This window comes from Aptenodytes patagonicus, chromosome 19, assembly GCF_965638725.1.
Source record: "Aptenodytes patagonicus chromosome 19, bAptPat1.pri.cur, whole genome shotgun sequence".
NCBI lineage: Eukaryota > Metazoa > Chordata > Aves > Sphenisciformes > Spheniscidae > Aptenodytes > Aptenodytes patagonicus.
In genome coordinates, this window is record NC_134967.1 from 9,103,663 (window position 1) to 9,122,298 (window position 18,636).

The following is an 18,636-nucleotide window of genomic DNA, read 5'->3' on the forward strand; positions in this document are numbered from 1 at the left end:
TACAAAAACTTCTTTTATTGCAGCAACTGAACAGAAACCACCCAGAGAAGCTTATCTTTTCAAGAGAGAAGCTTTTCTTTCAGTACACTAGCTATAGGAATAATTTAGCTTTTTACTGGCAGCACCCCTGGAAAGAGAGAAACCTATCACGCTCTGATGAAACGCCTCTTAGAATAACCAAAGCCTTTCCCAACACGTTCACTTGTCCTCTTTGTGCTCCATTGTCTTTAAACGAGCACAGAGGGGGGAAAAAAGGCACGAACTTTCAGCTGAAGACATTTGGTGGCGGCGGCTGCTGCAAATCTCTCCGATTCGGGAGTCTGAGGAGGCGGCTGTTTGGGAGACGCCACTCGCCGGCGGAAAATTAGCGCTCGCACTCGCTCGACATTTTTCCTGCAGATCAGATGTGCGGGATCAGGGGTGGAACCTCTCGCATTGTTTCGGCCGGCAGCAGGATGCCAGCCCGGCCAGCCTGCGCCTGCTCGAGCGGCCGGCTGGTGGAGCACGCTGCAGCCTGCAGCCGGGCCCGCTCCTCCGGGCGGCGGGGCCGGGGCTCCCCCCCGCACCCGGGCTGCCCCGGCCGGCGGCGGGGAGGTGCGAGGGAGCCCCCCCCCGCCCCGCACGGCCTGCGCCCCGGGACTTTCAAAGCGCGGATTAAAAATGCATCCCCTTCCCCGGTGCTTTTTAGGAAACCGCCTCCAGCGCGGGGACGCGTCGTGCTGGGGGCACCGGCTCCTCAGGGGACGGGGAATCAGCGCGGTGACACCGCAGCCCCGGATCGCTGACCTGCTAAACGCGCGCATAACTAAGCGGGCGTTCAGGCTAGAGCAGGTGCATGCAAATCAGGCAGGGCGAGTAGTTCGCCTTCCCCAGGAGCCGCAAGCGAGGTGTAATTCGCGAGATTCAAGGAGAAGGCGCGTTTCGGTGCCTCGGTGCGCCGGCGAGGGGAAGTTGCCGGCCAAACGCGGCGTCCTGGGGAGGGAAAGGCCGTTTCCCGGCGGGTCTCTCCCCCCGCGGGGGAGCGGGACTGCGCCGGCGGGACCCTGCCCGCCGCCTCCGCGGGGGCTCCGGCGCCCGACGGAGCCGCGCACGGCCCCAGCCCGCCCCGCCGGCTCCGGCTCCGGCGGCGGGTCCGCCCCCGCCCCGCCGCGGCCGCGGAGCGGAGGGGCCGCGCTCCGCCCCCGCCTCCTCCCCGCGCAACTTCACCGAGCCGCGGCCCCCCGCCCCCGCCCCGCGGGTGCGCGCACAGACGCGGGCGCGCCGAGCCGAGCCCAGCCGCACCGCACCGCACCACGCCCGCAGGGGCCCCGCCGCCCCGCGCCTTCCCCCGCCGCGCATGGGGCGCGCAGCCTCCGCGGGCGCGCAGCTGCCCCGCCGGCGCTGAGGGGCCGGGGCAGCCGGAGCGCCGACCTCCGCCGGCCCCCGGGCATGCCCGCCCCGCTGGGCGCCGCCTGCCCCGCCGCTGAGCGCCGCCGCGGGCGCGGGGCGGCGCGCCCGGATGGAGAGCTGAGGCGGTGAGCCCCGCCGGGCCGGGACGGGCGGGCCGGGGCCGGGAGACGTGACGATGTGGATGCGACGGCTCCCGGGAAGCAGGTAGGGCCGGGGCGCGGCGGCCCGGCGGAGCGAGCGCCGGCTGCGCTTCTCGCCTCCGCCCGCGCTCGGGGAGCGGCTCGCGGAGTTAAATAACGAACTTACTGAGGCGGGGTGCGGGATGGAGAGCGAGGCGGTGCAGCCCGGCGGCTTCCAGCGCTCGGGGAGGCGCGGCCGGTCCCTGCTCCGGGCGAGGTGGCAGGGCTCCCCCCATCCGTCTCCCCCCGGCCCCGCTCGGCCGCCCTGCCCCGGGAGATCTGTGCCCCTTCGCCTGTTGTTCCTGCACGCTGCCGGGAAGGGTCCCCCCCGTCGCCGCCCCGGCGGGTGTCTTTCGGGGGAGGGGGCCCGGGGGGGGGGGGGGGGGGGGGCGGCGGCCGGGGCATGTGCGGCGGGCAGGCGGATGGATGTGTTTGGGAGATTAATCGAGAATTGCAAAGCAGAGGAGACGGAGGCAAAGTGTTATGTAACACATTTTCATTACCGCTGCGAAGTCATCTGAGCCGAAATCTTGTTATTTCCATGGTACTGTGTTTGGAGAACACTAGTTACCCAGCCTCTGCCCGCGCTCTGCCCATCTGCCCCTAAAGCCGCAGGAATACCTGGTTTTCTGTGTTTCGAGCCTATCTCGGTGGAATACATTCAAAGCAGCAGCATGTTAAACAAGTAAGATCATAAGGAAAACTATGCTGCTGTGTGTTTCATGTTCTGTTCCTCCCCCCCCCCCCTCCGCCCCCAACCTGATTTTGTATTTAAAAAGTCCTGGTTTTGAGCCGGCGAACTGTTCGTGTGGGGCAGGGGTCAAACCCTGCCGCCTGCCCCAAGCCTCCCCTCTGCAGAGCGCAAAAGCGGTTCAGGCGCGTCGTCGTGTTCTCCGGCTGCGTGGAGGGTCTCGCTGCTGCAGAGAGGGCTCCCGAGGCGAGGGGTCCTGAGCGGGCGGCCCCGCTCCCGCAGCTCGCACCGGGCCCTGCGACCGCTCCCTGGGGAGCAGGACTCGGCGTCCCGGACAGCTGCGGGGTGAGCGGATGGATGCGGCCCCGCCGCCAGCCCTACCCCGCGCAGCAACTAGGGGAGCCCATCAGCCCGCTCTGCTCCCCGTGCCCCTGCGCTCCAGCAGAACATGGCTGCTGCTTTTGGGGCGCAGGAGGGGAAGCAGGCAGGACCCCCTGAACGCCGCGGGAGCTGCGGGCAGGCTGCAGGTGATGCGGAAGGCCTTTGTCCGTCACCCTTCGGAGTCGCTGGAGGCTTTGTCCCTCTTCCCAAGCTTTGGATGGAGTTCTGGAGGGTGAAACTTGAACTGGGGTTTTGTCTATGCCGAGGAGCTGGGGGAGGCCCTCGGCTTTTGTTTTACACTCGGGTGTGCCGTGCAGCATATTCCAGGTGCACGCGGCAAGCGACCTCCTGATGCCCCCCGGCCTCATCCCCTCTCCCTGTCCAGTACACCCTGATGGCCCGGGCACGTGAGCACTTCACGCTGCCGCCGGAGACGTCCATCCGTCCGCTGAGGATGCGCTGCTGCGTGGTGGGAAGGACAGAGTCTCCGGGGAGTCTACGGTGATATAGTGACCTTAGGAATTACTCCTAGGGAAAGCACCTGAGGTGTTTTTCAGGGTGCCTCGCATTTGGATGTATTCTGTGGTAGATGAAAAGCCCGGTGGAGCTGGAGGGCTGTTTCCTGAGGCTGGAACCAGCAGAAGACTGTAATCTTGGAAACAGAGGACGCCCTCTGCTTTTTTATTTTTGTGAAGAGTTTAGCAATGAAAACAGGAGCCTTCTGGTCGCTCCTCTCCTCGATTTGCCTTGCGAATTTCTTTGCTGTGTATCCTGGATCCTCAGTGCCGGGCTGTCCTCTGTACCACCTCATCAGCTTCCAGTCCCTCCGTGTTTTATTTTTAATAAGAGATAACTTTACTGCTAACCTTGCCTGCTGCTCTCGCTTCTCTCTAACTCTAATTGCTTCTGGCTTTATTTCTGACATTTCCCATGTCATTTCCCCTCATTTTCTTGAATACTGCTAGAAAAATAGCTCCAAGAGAAGCAGTAGACCTTTCCAGTGCCCGTTTCACCTGTGCAGTCTCTGCCTGGAGCTGCTGCCCGCCGCCGGGAGATGGTACCTTATTGCTCCTTTCAAGTCGGATTCCTTTCGCCCCGGGGCAGCGACAGCTGCGTGACCTTGCAGGGCGAGCCTTGCTCTTAAGCTGAGGAGGGCAAGACCTGTAAACCCGCATCACTCGGAATTATTCTGCCCTTGCTTTCGTGAAGGGGGGCTTGCTGCTCCCCCGGTTCTGACCACTGCAAGGAGCCGGGCTGGGTGTGCAGCGTTACCCCTGACAGCCCCTGCACGGTTCCGGGGATGCTCCAGTTTCGCTCTGCCCTTCGCAGCATGGCGGGCACGGGCGTGGGTGCTGCAGGGCAAAGGTCTGTTATTTGGGGGGACGGCAGCTACTCTGTCGCCTCCTGAATGTGCACCAACATGTGCATGCGTGCATGCGGCTGCGTCAGTGCCTGCGCCTGCCTGTAAGGACACGAAAGCTTTCTGCAGCGTGCCGTCTGCCTGGCTTCTAGCTGTGGCTGAGGACTTCCCTTCCATAGCTACAAACACAATATTTTAAACAATATGCCACGATTTTTACAGCATTTAGCTCCGGAGTGATTTGCAGTATGAGTAAAAATACTGTTTGCAATTTCTTCCCGATTGTATAAAACAACTCATTAAAAGCATACATCCCGGCGCATTGGCACTGAGGAAACTTTATGGGCCTTGTAGTTACTGCCAAAGCAAACATATTCCATGAATTTCACTCATCAAGTTCATGCTGTCAAATGTAGATTCAGCCGCTCGTCAAAGATGCAAGCCTTGCAGTCTGGAAAGTAATGAGAGCAGTAAGCGGTGGGAGTTAATGGCCGTCCGCTGAGGAGTCCTTACTCATCCCGCATCCACACAGGGGCTGAGCTGGCTGCTCCCAGGTGAATTGATTGCCACAGAAATTCATCTAGTGTCACCGGCTATGATACTTAACAGCCACAATAATGCTTGCATAAACTGCACTTTTATGCAGCGGTTCGTACCTCCTAACTGGCAGCAATTTCACAGATGAGGCAAAGGGAGCGGCGCTGGTCTTTAGCAGCCTCTTCCCCAGAGCATGAATAATTGTTGTAATAACACCGGAGCCGTCGCCGCCGCGTTGCCTTTGTGGCGTCTCCGGCAGGGTGACGGATGGGAACCGCCGCGGTCGCGGAGCTGCCGCTTGCTCTGGATGCTTCAGGGGCTGCCCCACGTCACCAGCCGTCCTGCCTGCCTTCGGCACGCGGGACGTGGGACGTGTGAGCTGCTGGCCCGTCTGCTCCAGGCATCGGAGCGCCGCAGCTTGGGTTTGCTTTACGTAACAGTCATCTGCTGAAAATAAGGAGTTGCTAATTTTCCTTCAAAGCCCAGCCTGTAAACGGTACCAGAGCGAAGTAGAGACCAGCTCTCCAGGTGGCCCAGTAACCTTGTTCCTACCTTTCCTCACCCAAGTCTGATCCGCCAGGTCTCCCAGCACGGCTTATTTACATTTGTATCTGTATGTATGTATACATATAGATAGGCGGTGAGCACTGAGAGTGGCTTCGCACAACGGCTCCGTAGGGTGTGAATAATCCATATGACTTCCGACAGGTCTGAGGTTCATTATGGAAATGTATGCATGCTTAAGCTTTTAAATATAGCTAATAGGAGAAGGACTGGGAGGAAAGATTACGGGAATCAATATGCTGAGCCGGAGGAGCGGGAGCTGCTCCGCTCTGGGCTGCAATATCCGTGATTCTCGTTAAGGGCTGGTGATGACGAAATGGGTTACAGCAATTCAGACCCAACGGAGTTTGAGTTTGAGACTAAAACTCTTCTAGCGGGGTAACTCCTGGAAGCCCAGTGTGTTGGGTGGGATCAGCGGGGAGGATGGAGCGGCCTCATCAGCGCTTTCACACCCTCATCTAGAACAAAGGGGTTTTTCCTTCCTTCCCACCCTGGATGGTACCGCTAGGAGGGGGCTCCTGGCCAAGCCCGGCAGCCGCCACCGGTTTTCTCGGGGAGGCTCCTGAAGCTGCCGTTTGGCCCTTCTTCGCCTTGGGTACACGGTTTTCATCAGAGTGAATTTTTTCACTGGAATAACGTAAAACTCTGGACCTGAACTGCCTCCTTAAAAATGGAATTCGAGTTGATATGAATATTTCCTGTGGCTCTTCTTACTGGGACCTGCACCTACAGACTTCAATAGCTTACATAATTTCCTGTGATGGACACGTACTTCATCTAATTTCACTTTGAAATGCATTGATTAAATCAGAACTGCTGGGAGATTTAAACTGAGTCTCTGTGGCCTGAACTCAACTGTGGGAGGTTTACCTACCTTCATCCTTCAACATTAATTTGGTTTTATGAGGATTCCTTGTGAAATGAGGTCTTGTCTGCCGCTGAATTGCTACTGCTTTCTGGGTTTATCAATTCCTTTCTCTGGCCTCAGCGGCTCTGCGAGTAGAAGCTGTGCTAAAGCCGCCTTTCAGCATGGCGTTGGATGCCTTTGCGTGGAGCCACGCCGGGGGACGCAGTGGGGACCGATGGGCGTTTCTGGCGAGGCTTCGTCTCTCTCTGGTGCTTCTTGTGCTGGTTGCCCAAGCTGGAGGCGAAGCACCCACGCCGCTCGTGGCGCAGGCGGCAGGGCTGGGAAATGCTGCGGCAAAGCTCTCGCCCGGGGCCGGGGCTGCTGGGTGCAATGCTCGTGGAGCAAGATGGAGACCTGCAGCGGTAACCCCAAGTGCAGGAGGATGTGTCCTCTCATCAGTGCCGAGTGATTCAGCCTTTCTGGTACCAAGCGACAGCGATAAAAGGAAAAGAAATCCGGCTTGGCTGGAGGTGGATGAGCAGTTGCATGGAAATAAGCAGGGACAGGGTCAGCGAGCGCTGAGTGTCCCGGGGGCAGGAGGCTGAAGGACCCGCCGGGGACTCACCCGAGGTCCTTCCCGGCAGAGCAGCGGGTCGTACATCCCCAGCGAAGCCTTTGAGCCTGGCTCTGGTTTTCTGTCCAAGACCACCGACCACCTTTGAGCCAGCTCCCTGCCAAAATTCAGCGGCAGAGGCTTCCCCAGCCCTCCACCTTTGCTGGCTGTCCTGGAGAAATTAAATGGACTTAAAAAAAAAAAATATATATATAAGAAACCATAAAGCTCATCATTCATAAAGTGTTAATTTTCAACTCTGATCTGCAAAATGTCTCATTGTGACTTGGAAATGATGTGTAGGCAGGAGATATACTTTAACATGAGATGATATTTGTTTAAATTTGCTCTGAAGGTCTTTCTCAGCAGCTCTGCTTTTCTGGAAGCGTTGTTGCATCCCCAGCAGCGTTGCATCCGTTCTGCTGGTGGCTGCTGGTGCGTCCTGACGAGTGATGCTGCCGGTGCACTCCGGCAGTGTCCGGCTTGCCCAATGCTGCACGGTGCTGTGGGGAGCAAAAGCCGTTCCCTGGCACTGCGTTTGGCAGGAAGCCCTGGCTGGAGCAGGTAACGAAAGCAGCTCGCCGGTTCCTAATGAAGAAGATGGCTGGCAGCAAGGGGAGGCAGAGCCTCGGCTGCGAATCTGCTCTCAGCCCCGGGTGAAGCTGTCCATGGGACGAGGCTTGACTGTTGCAAAGTGGCCAGGTGGGAGCGGTGAAGCTTTCCTTGGCCTGTCTGGGGTGCGAGCGCTGCAAACTCTGCTGGCTTCCAAATAAAGGCTGAGCAAAAGCTGCTTCAAGAACAACACCTAGTCTGGGAGCGGTGACATGCTTCCTGCAAGAGAAGTACGAGTCTGGACCCTTGAGGTGGAACAACTGGAGCCTGCCGGAGTGCGCGTGCCCTAACGCGAGAGAAGCGAGGGGATGGGGACGTGCTGACACAGGGACCCGTGGCGAGGGGGGTGACCATGTGCCCGGGACACCGGCAGAGCAGCACACGCTGTGCAAGGGACTGCACTGTTCCGTGCAGGAAAGCGGTTTTGTGGAGTTCAACTACGACCTCGCAGGGATCGGTTGCTCCCGTCCATAAGGGGCTTTGGCTGTGCCTCCCTTTCTGCAGCATCCCGGGATGTTCAGGAGAATCTCCCTGTGACACCCGCTCCAGCCGTGGTTTATGGCCCTGTGAGCAGGAAACGTGGCTGCGTAATGCTGGCTTAGGAACTGCGCAAAGCTTTTGTGGCTCAGTGTGGGAGGGCTGAGGGCTCGTTGCTCAGCAGACAGCGTTTGAGGCTCCGTTAAGAGCAAACGGTGCTAATTGATGTTGCCACTTGACTGCGTGTCATTCAGGTTAAAGACGTGGCAAGGTCGTGGGGGAGCCCGGGTTCCCCCCCTCCCCGGCCCCCCCGGCATTTGCCTGCCCGGCGAGCCGAGCCCGCCGCACGCCCGGCTTCCTTGAATTGCGTTCCTTGAATTGCTGGGGTCCGGTGCGTGACCCCAGCCCTGCTGCCGGTGCTTGCGATAGCATCTCCGCCTCCGTCTGCAGGACTCGAGTAATGAAGCGTCAGTTAATTGACATGGATTAGGACATCCACTTAAGTACCCACCGAAACGTGGGTGATTAGTGGCCGTGCTTCCCGCCGGGAGCGTGTGGTCGGGCTCTGCCTCTCCCCGGCAGAAGCCGAAGTCCAGCTGAGCCCGCAGCGGCTGGGCGTTACACAGGGAAAGCATTGCCATTTCAGATGCTGGCAAGCGCTGTTTTAGAAAGAGCTCCCGAGAAGAATAAACCCATTTTCTACAAGTAGTTGCCTTTTGTGGGTTTTCTTATTAAGTTTTCTATGGGAAAGATGAGGATGAGTTACTCATCTTCTTGTTTCTTGGCTTCGTAAGAGGCTCTCTACTCATTTAGTGGCCTCCGATGTGAAATATTCAGGGCTTATTCTGGGTTCCCGTCAAAGTGACATATTCTCTGGCAAAATCAATTTTGCTAATTTTGATGGATGAGGTTGGAATCGTTTCTTATGGGCAGTTCCTTGGAGACGTTCTGCTCAGGCGTCCAGTGGGAAGGGATGTGTTTCCATGTTCTTCCCTTTCGTCCTCCCAGAGGTCCGGACCTGCACAGCGCGAGGCTGCCGGCAGGCGGACCCGGCACGGGGGGTGTTTGCAAGAAGCCAAGATACCGTGGGAGATGCAATAAATGCAGAGGTTTGTGAAAAGCAGCGAGGGGTGCAGGAGGTCTCCTGTCGCTGCCGATCTGCCTCATCTCTCTTTTGGAGACAAGGCTCTGAAAAGTTTAGTAGCTCCTGCAAAGGGGACTTTTTTTTTTTTAATGGCATGCAAAGCACAGCGATATCTGACTCACTGGCAATTAGGCTCCGGAGGGTGTGTGCCCACAAACAGCACAGTGTCTTCTAGGTGCTCAGAGTGCCTCTGGTGACTCATGTTCACCTTGATCCGGCAGGATTTCGCTCCCGCGGCTGCCGGAGCGGGAGAGCCTGCGAGCTGCTCGGATGCTGTACGCGTGATGAGGTGGCCGTGGCAGGGAGAACTGCTCTTCTCCATGGAAAAGAAATTGTTCAGTGCTAAAAGGGGATTTAAACCTCTGTATGAAAGGATCAAGAGTCTTTGCCCCGGATTTCATTCTCGCTGCCTTCGCTTTCTATTTTGGTTTGGCTTTTTCTCTGTCTTTTTGGGCTGTTCTCTTTTCCCCGTGAAGCGTGTCAAGCTGTGAGCCTTCTCCAGCAGTGGGATGTCCCCGCTGTGGGGCTGGGCAGAGCCCCGGCGCCTGGCTTGGGAGCGGGACCGTGAGGGCCGGGAACTCCCCAGCACCACGCCAGAGCGTCGGCCGGGCGATGCGATGCCCTGCACTGTGCTCCCCTCCCTCACGCCCCAGCTCTCATGCCTTTGCTTTCTCCAGGCTTTCTTATTGATGTTTCACACCTTCAAAGAGTGCTCTGCTGCTTCTAATTTTTTTTCTTAATTGTATTTCTTGTTCCATAAAAGCCATCTGTCTGTCTGCTTTTAGAGGCTTGCTTTCTCTCATCTTCTCCATTTCTATAAGAGTTACTGGATCTTTTGAAATTCTTTATACTTTCCCATGTACGGCCGCTGAGGTTTCAGGGCAGGCTGTGCATCCCTGGGCTGCCGGGGACTTCCCAGGAGAAAGCCAGGTTTGGATCTCAGTTACTCTGGCGTGAATCGAGGGCAACTCTTCTAGGAGACCACAGTGCCAGAATTAAGACCCAAGTCGGCTGGATTTCCCGGGGCACCGCGCAGCCCCATACGGACATCCGTCCTCGCCGTGGGAAGGGGACAGCTAGGCCCTGTGCCAGTCATTTGGGCATTTCCAGTGGGGTCAATGCTTGTCTTCACTCCTGGGAAAGTGGAGCTTTTTGGGAGATCGTCATTAAAAAGTCCCATTAGGTGATATTTTCTTCTTGGGTATTTTCCACAGTGGTAGTATTTCCCATTGATGCGGTTATCTTGGCGGGCAGAGCGGTGGGCTCCGATGTTCCGCTCCTGCGAAGCTGTATTGTGTTACAACAATGCAATGGACCTATTTTAATTATTTTGTTTTAAAGCTCATTAAGCTGCTACTTTATACGTACTGATCTCACTTATCTTTTTAGATCAAAGCGTTTCCTGTGTACGTTGTAACGACACGCTTGAGCACATTAATTTAGAAAATAAGATAAGCGCTCGGTTTATTTACCAGTGAAGCGGTGGTGTTAAAGGGCGGTGTAAGCAGTAGCTTGTACCATGGTCTTCCTCTCTGTAGGTCCCTTCAGGGCCAAAGGGCTGGGTTGGAATAGTCACTATCTCTTGAAATCACCGTGCCTTCGTGGAGAAGGGCTTCAGAGGAGGAAAACCCCTCGTAAGGCTCCTGCTCCAGCCTGGGATCAGGCAGGATTATCACGGTCCTGGCGTTCGTCTGCTCAGCTCCTGGCGGGGAGAGCCCCTCTCCTGCCGTCCCGTCCCGCAGCGCTCGGGCTTTGCATCCCGCTCGTACACCCTGACGTGGTCGTTTTGTCAGAGAAGGAGGCCTGATCGTCCTGCAGAAACCCGGCTTTGCCCACAAATTGATTATACAGGGGGTAGACGTGTGGCAAGGGAAGAAAATTCATGAGCAAAGCAGGGAAACAAGCAACTCCTTCATTTGTGGCTACGGGGGAAGCGCACCTTCCTCCGTGAGCTTGTATCCGGATCGGGGAGCCGCTAAACCGAACTGCTGTCCTTACTTATTCTGTACAGCATTAGGGATGATCTCTAAGCTCCTGGGTTTAGTGCTCGCATACGTATGTCGCAGTCCCTTCCTTTCAGCAGACCGGTTTTTACATGTATTTGGTAAAAGGGGAAGGTGTTCTCCGCTCTCGTGGTGGTGGTGGGAGAGGGCAGGGCGGTCCCGCACGCCCAGAGACCTCCCGGGTAGGTGTTAGCAAGTAAAGACTAGGAAGCGATTTTGTGGTGGACACGAGGTGGTGGAATACACGAGGACATTTAGATAGAAGCTAAAATAAGGGGAAACCCCCCTAATTTCCTTAGGTTTATGGGATTTTTTTTTAATATCGCCAAGAATGGAGCTCGAGGCTGTGACTCTTCAACAAGATTTTTGGTGGATTTGGAAATCTGAGAGAAACTTCCCAGCAAGTTGTGTCTGAACTGAAGCTCTTGCTGCTGCCTGATCCCCGGCACTGGTGCAGAATTCGGGGGGGACGGGTGAAATAAGTCGGCGACAGGTGCAGGTTTGGGCTGGAAAGCCAGCGCTCACAAACCCCCTTTATCCGGCAGGACAAAAGCCGAGTGTTATTTCCGACGGTTTGATGAAATGCCCCACTGTCCAGCCCTGCCACGCTAAATGCGCGCAGTGTTTGCCGGCTGGGTTTGCCGAGCAGCGGCGGGGGAAGCGGCGGCTGCGCCATGCCCGCCAGAGGGGATGCTCTAGCGGTACCCCAGGCTGCAGGGGCCGAGCCTGCAGCTGAGCCGTCCCCCCCCCCGGGCAAGTGCTCAGGGCGGTTTGTCGCCCGTCCCGGGGCGGGAGGCAGCGTGACTGCCGTCCCCTGCCTGCAGCACGCAGGCAGGCAGTGCAGGCAGCTCGGGGCGGCTTGCCCAGGCCCTGCCTTGCGCTGTCTGGCAGATGAAACCGCAGCCCGCTGAGTCTTCCTGGGGGAGCTAGGCCACGCGTGGAGCTCCTTCTGCCGGAGCGGCAGCAGGTGAATCAGCGAGCTCCGGTTTTGCACAGGAATTCGCTGGAGACGTTTCTCTGTCTGAAGGCACATGCCGACTTCTGGGCTTCCCGCCCCCGGAGCTTTTCTAATCCTATCCGAAATAATCCCACAAGACCGGGGAAAACACTCTGCAGCAGATGTTGCGTCCGTTTTAGGGCAAGTCGAACTAGGCTGGCAATCTTGGTTGACGTTCACCAGCTCGCTGCGTTAGCTGAGCTCTTGCACTCATCCTCAGGCTGGCTGTGGGCACCGAGTGCTCCTTAGTCCTGTTGGCATACATTTAAATGTTTAAAAATGGGAAATGGACTTAAAACCCAGGGTTGAAGTTTGTCTCGGCTTTGGCAGTGGCCAGGCACGTGGCTGCCATGGAGCAAACCTGCTTTTGCCTTTGCAGCAATGCCACGTGTGCCTGTTTTCTCTGTTTTCTCCTTTTTTTTCTTTCCTGCGTTGCTCTGCAAGACCGTGCCGCTTCTCACGGCATGGGCATGGGTTGCATTGGTGGGGTCCTGCGCCGGTGGGGTCCCACGTGAGCCCTGGGCTGCTGTGCTTGGGGCTTTGCCCTTTCTCTGCCTCCAGCGAAGGACGGGGCCCGAAGGAGAGAGCAGCCGGGGCCGCGGCACTGCTGCGCCAGATCTGCTCTCTGACAGCCTTGGCAGGGTCTGCGCCTACCACATCAGCATATTGGCGGTACCGCTGGGTATTAATTATGCCTTCCGCACTCGCGGCTATTCAAATGTTAAAATTGTTTATTTGCAGCTGGGTGAGCTCAAGACAGAGGCAGAGAAGCCGCGCGCGAGCAGCTCCCCTCCATCGCGGCCGCCCTCCTGCCCCCTTCTCCTCCGCGGGATGCGGCTCCCCAAGCGCAGGCAGGGACGGATCCGGCCGCCTCTGTCTTGGCATTTCTGTCCTGGGGAGGACCCACTGTTCCCCAGCCCCAGCCGACCTCTTTCCGCCCCGTTTTCCCGGGGAAACGGGTGCTGTCTGCCTGGCCGCCAAAGCGTGGTGGTGAGGATTCAGCCTATTTCACCCTCTGCTGATTTCTCTCCGTGATAAATCCCATCCCCTCCGCCGCGGGAAGCGGTGTCAGTTTAATTACTTGTGGGGAGAAGGGGGAGAGCGGAGGAACTTAGGACTTGTTTTAAATATCACTTTTATTAGTAGGTAATCCTGAAGCTCAGTTCTGTAATATAGATAGGTAGTGATGTGGCACATTTAATTTACCTAGGTGCTACTGTGTGTCAGCTTTTGTGCCTTAATTCCCAGTCCCGGCTTTTAAAGCTTGGCAGCCATATTTTCTCAAATTTATAATTATCTTGGAAGAAGTCGTGGCTGCAGACGGTGCAGTGAATAGTAAGTTCCCAGTTCCCATTGGATCTGGGTTCAGAGTGACTTGTCCCGGAACAAAACCGCTTAGGTGAGAGGTGCTCGAGTTGGCGGTGCCCGTGGTCCCACGCCTCCGCTGCCGGCGCCAGGGGAGTGGGGCGGGATGCAGTGGGTGCTATGCTGGGTGCCCCACCAGGGTGGTCCACCGGGTCTCCTGCTGATCCCGTGGCATAACTCACCACGTGCCTTTTGGCACCTGTCCGTGCCGCCCTCGCACGGGAATGTGCTGCTTCCTTCCTCTCAGCCCCGGCGAGGGTCCCGTTCCTCGGGAGTGAAAACGGTGATGCTCTATTTCCATGGCGATGGCTGGTGGTGTCACAACAAAGGACAGTCGCTGCACTGCAGGGATCGTCGCACAGGAAAGCAGGGCTGGAGAGGAGAGCAGCTGCGGCAGGCGCCGGGTCTGCAGTCCCCACCTCGGCGAGGACATGTGATTGCGGGCCAAGTGTCTGCCACCGCTGCCGCCGAAACTTTCCCCTCTTCCTCTTGCTCCAGCGTGAAAGTCACCTGCCGAGATGCAGCGGCCTCGTTCTTTCTCCAGCCAGCGAGTTCCTGCAAATACTCTCACAACGTGTCATGCCCTGAACGCCTTTGTAGGACGTGCAGCAGCGCTGCCAAGGATGCTTTTCCTAGAGCGTGGCGCCCGCTTTCCTGCCGTGTCTTGCCTGGGACGAGCGAACATCGCCCTGTCCCTCCGTCCACGGCTCCTGCTCACGCTCCAGGCATTTGCCAGAATATTTTTGTCTCTGTCTCACTCGGTGTTTGGAGATATGAAATGCTCCAAGTTCATAAATTATCCCAACAAGGACATAACCTTGATTCCCTGTGCAATACCAATAGATTACCTAACAGGAGGCATGAAATGGAAGAATGGCTCCATTTGTATAATTCTGCATTAAAAATCAGCCTATTCTGCATTTAATGCTGCCTGTGAAGTGTCTCCACAGTCAGGGGAGAAAGGGGCCGGTGTTGGAGAGCAAACAAGTACCTTATGAAAGGGGCAAGGCAAATAGGCACCTCTCGCCGGCGCTGCCCTGGGTTTCACACTCGAATGAGCCTTTTGAGGCTTCGGGGAAACGGGTTATGTGCAAATGGCTTGCAAGCTGCTGATGGTTTGTGTGTTGCAGTTTGTCAGAGCCACTCGGTGGCCATGATCCTAGTTAATTGCTCGGACAGATTACCAAACTCGGGGATTTCTGGGCGCACAGCGCGTCGCCTGGTTTTGCAGCCACTGGATTAACCCGCATCCTGTCCGCGGCATCAGGGGTTCTCCGGGGGTGCCACCATCCTCTGAGCCTGGGACCGGGGCAGAGGTGTTTCCCTCCTGCTCCGTGCACCTCCTCTTGTGCATCGGCCATGCTGGATGTTCCTGCTTTCCCTTCCTGCACGTGGGGGTCGGCACCACGTGCGCAGAGGCAGCAGCGGCTGCTTTCCAAGGCAGCATCCCGAAGCAGCACTGGGCTTCGCAGCCTTCAGAGCTGCGCGAATTAAAACCCCAGGCGTTATAGCAAGTTGGCCGCTTCTCTGGAAGCTCTGGCTCTCACCGGGGCATGGTGCAGAGTGCGTGTGAGAAGTAGCCTGGCACTGGAGTGCTGCCAGCCCTGGACTCAGGGAGCTCTCGTTGTCATTGTGCTGCTGGACCCTGCGGTCCTGAGGCCGCCTCTGCCCTGGGGGTGCTCGTGCCGGGCTGCCTCTGTGGATAGAAATGCAAAATAATGTGTGTGGAGGGCAGCAGAATTTGTCTGCCTCCATTTGTCCTCACTGCTCCCATCTTTTGTCTGTGCATTGCTTTTCCTATGGATTTCTGTCTGACTTCCACACTGTGCTTGGGTACTGTGCCATTGCATGCAGCTCCATCGTTTCAAAAGCACCAAGCAACCCTCAGTGCCCCTTATTGATTTGGAAACATTGTGTAGTTGATGCAAACAGCGTTCCACACCTGCGTAGCCCGTGCACGTGCTTCAGAGTTGCAGCGGCGTTGCAGGAGCTGTGGCTGTGAAGCGGCAGCCCTGGGGCGGTGGGCCTGGCTTTGGGTTCATGGCCGGGACCGCGGGTCAAGGAGGGCCTGGGGCTGCCTTTCCCAGGCCACTGCTTCATGTGTTTATAAGGTAATCCCAGGACAGAGATAATCTTGCATTTTCAGCTCTCCCGCAATCTGAGATCGCTAATTACCAAAGCATTTCTCTTGTGTATGCGTGCTCCTCAAAAAGCTTGGGGGGCTTCTGGCTGTAGATGAAGCTTCATCAGGGTGGGAGGGATTTGGTCAGCCCGGCTTCCCTGGTGGGAAGGAGCTGAAGGTATGCGGGGCTGGTGGCAAGAGCCACGTTGCTGCTGCTTGCGGGGGCGGTGAGGCCGGAGGAGCCGAGCAGCATCACCGCGCCAGCCCCAGACATGAAAGCGCCCTGGCAGCCTCATCCCAACCAGCGAAGAGCGTGGTGTGCTCACGTCCTCCAGCCTCCTTGAAATTAATCTCCGTCTTAAGTGCCAACTTTCCTCCTCTTCAAAGCAAACGGCTGCATCTGAAAGGATTTGAGAAGGGATTTTCGTACCGGGGAGAACTTTGAAATGTGTCGTGTATGGCAGGAGTATGGTGACAGCTCCGTCGGAAATGCCTTCAATGCCCCTAACTCCATCGCCTTTAAAACAGAGATTGGCCCCAGAGCGCTTAACGTGCACAATCCCTGTAATTATCTGAGTAGTTTCCTTGAAATCTGCTCTTGTACTTCTAGCGAAGCGCAGGTAAATATTTGTAGCAGTTTCCCTTGTTGTGTGAGAACACGGCCGCCTCTCCAGCCGTTAAGCCGTGGGAGCGGATTTGTGGTTTGCGGGAGCAGAAGAGGCTTTGGATGAGGAAGGCGAAGGAGGGATTTCATCTTCTCAAAGATCTCTGCTGCTCTTTTCTTTTTTTAAACCCAGTTTCAGAGTTTTGTTGAATTTTCCCTTGAGTTTGAGAAAGTATTTGGGGATAACGCTCCCGTTCACCGGTTTCCCAAGATGGGAAAAGAAATAACATGAAAATTGCCCACACTTGCCCCATCTCTCTTTGCAATGGAAAAGAAGTTGTGTGTGTGCGGAGGGGGAGTCCTGAATAATCAAAATCCTGATTTCCAGAGGGCTCAGCGAGCGGCGTAAGCGCAGCCCTGCACGGCCCATCCTGCCGACCCGCTGCATAACCCCAGCCAGGGCTGGGTCCGTGCCCCTGAACCGAGGCAGACGGGTGCTACGTGCACGGCCAGTTTGTCCCCTTCCCTACGACAGAACCCCCCACTTTGAGTGCAGCTGGTGAGTTATTCCATGCACTGAGAGCAGTGAAAGTTCCTCTTGCCTCTGCTCTCCAGCCGGTGAGGTGCAGCTCGTGCAGTTGGAGGAGGGTTTGTGCTGTTTGATGTCTCAGCAAAGCTCAAACGTCCTCCCAGCCTCCGAGCAGCGGTGACTTTCTCCTGGCACCTCCCGAGAGGCGAGCGGCTGCTCTCCTGCCCGGCGTGGCGATGGGGAGGCAGAGGCACGGGGACTGCCCGGGGGTGGCGTGTCGGGACTAGTGGGCTTTCGTGGGACAGCCCAAGTTTTTTTTGGGGCAAACACAAGGTGGCAAGGACCTCTGGGTGGGACGTGTCCCCACTCCCTGGGCTGCCTTTGGGACACGTCTCTCTTGCCACCAGCTTTGGCAGGGTGCTCAAGTGGGGCTGGGGGAGCAGGAGGGGTGGTAGGGGGAGGGAAGGGTGGTCCTGTGGCTGGCTGCCGCCGGCCCCGCCACGCGCTGCCGCATCCCCGCCGCCACGCCAAGCACATCGCGCTGCGTTGCCTAGACAACGGCAACTCCTACACACTGCTATTTATTCTGAAGGACACTTGCTCTTATCTGTTGTTGCAAAGCCCTCAAAAGATTGCATGGCATGCAAAATTCCTCAGAGGTAACCGGACTCGCTGCTCCCGTCCCAAAAGCCACCTCCTGGGGACGTGCCAGCCAGCAGGGTGGCCAGGAGGATGCTCCTTGGGTGACAGTCCCTTGGCCGGCATCACTCAAAGGAATGCAGGTGGGAGGGTGACCCACGCTGTCCTTGGGGCAGGACGGGGTGCTGCTGGGGGCCCACCTGCCTTGTGCTGTCCCGTATGAGCCGTGGGCGTCCCCCACTGTGTTCCTCCCCACCACTAGAGCCTCTGGCCTGGGGAGCGATGCCAGGAGCAAGGGACACCCCTGCCTATGGGTGTCACCTGGGGCCGCCTGGCCATGCTTGGGCACAGCGTTTCTGGTGTGCTGGCGTGAAGCCAGGGGTTGCGCGTTGCATTTTCCTGCGTGTCTGCCCGATGCTGGAGGGGAGCAAGGCAGTGATGCTTGAGCAGGTCCCGCGCAGGAGCAAACCCCTGCGAGCTCGGGGCTGCCATCACTGCAGCTTGAGAATGTCATCAGCAAGCAGGAGGAAATGGGAAGAGGGGAAAAATCTGTTTTTCCTGCGAGCTGCCAATGCTGAGTACTGGGGACTGGCATTTTGTCTTTCAGAAGCTTCCACACAGCAGCTGGGATTTAGCGAGCACCAAGTTTGGGCTGGGCACATCTTCCCTTGCCTCGTTCAGCGGCTGTTAATAAAAGCGCCTCATGTGCTGCTTCCTTGTGGAGAGCTGGACGGGCAGGGAAGAGGTTTGTGTGTGTGCACGGGTGATGTGAGAGGTGGTACCAGGGTGAGCATAGCGCCGGGGAGGTGCCTGGCACCTCTCCTTCCTTGCAAGGAGACATTTCATACGGCATTAGGGAGTCAGGCAGAGGCTCAAATCGAGCCCGACGTGCCGCTGGAGTGAATATGAGCATTGCTAAGGTGAATCTGTGTTTAATGCTCTCGCTGGAAGCCTGAGCTCCTGACTGCTCGCCGGTGGAGACGGGGTGTTGCCTGTGGCACCGCTGATGCATGGCACGTAGGGGATGCTCTTTGTGCTGCCCCCCACGGCACTGCCACCGCTCTGCTGGCCTCTAAAAAAAACCCCACCAACAACACGTTTTGGGTGGTTTGGTTTTTTTGAAGCCTTGAAATCCTTCCTCCCCCAGCCTGAACTATTTTGGTTTATGCTGTCTGTTTCTGGCTCTTCCCTTTCTCCTTCTGCGCTCTTTCCCTGCGTCACCTTATTCCTCCCCAAAATAAATGCTGTTACACTTTGAAAAAATACCCAATTAGGAAAAAAAAAGAGATCCTCTGAGCAGAAAAAGACTGTGCCTTAGAGTATCCAGGTCAGCTCCTTTAGCTTCATTTGCTCACACGTGGAAGGAGAGTACAAATGCTTCTGTCAACCAGAGGCACATTTTGTAGTGCTACCAAGGACTTTACGGGGCGCAGCGCTGCGGCGGTTTAGTCTACTTAGCCATATAAAGCTCTCATTAACTCCTGCTGAGTTCAACAAAAGTCTTTCTTGTGTAAAAGCTGAATAAAATGGAGTAAAGATTTTTGGGCTTTGGCCTAATGATTTTTTTTCTGGGGGGAAAAAAA

General features: G+C 56.9%; 1 protein-coding gene across 1 annotated transcript in view; it reads left to right on the top strand.

The window, feature by feature from the left end:
• The first annotated feature begins 1,525 nt into the window (after positions 1 to 1,525).
• The window catches only part of AJAP1 (adherens junctions associated protein 1), a 40,797-nt gene continuing 23,686 nt past the window's right edge, over positions 1,526 to 18,636 (top strand). The window contains exon 1 of the mRNA XM_076356094.1: positions 1,526 to 1,593. Coding sequence (XP_076212209.1) covers positions 1,565 to 1,593 — 29 coding nt within the window. The 5' untranslated portion in view covers positions 1,526 to 1,564. The remainder of the gene's footprint in view (positions 1,594 to 18,636) is intronic.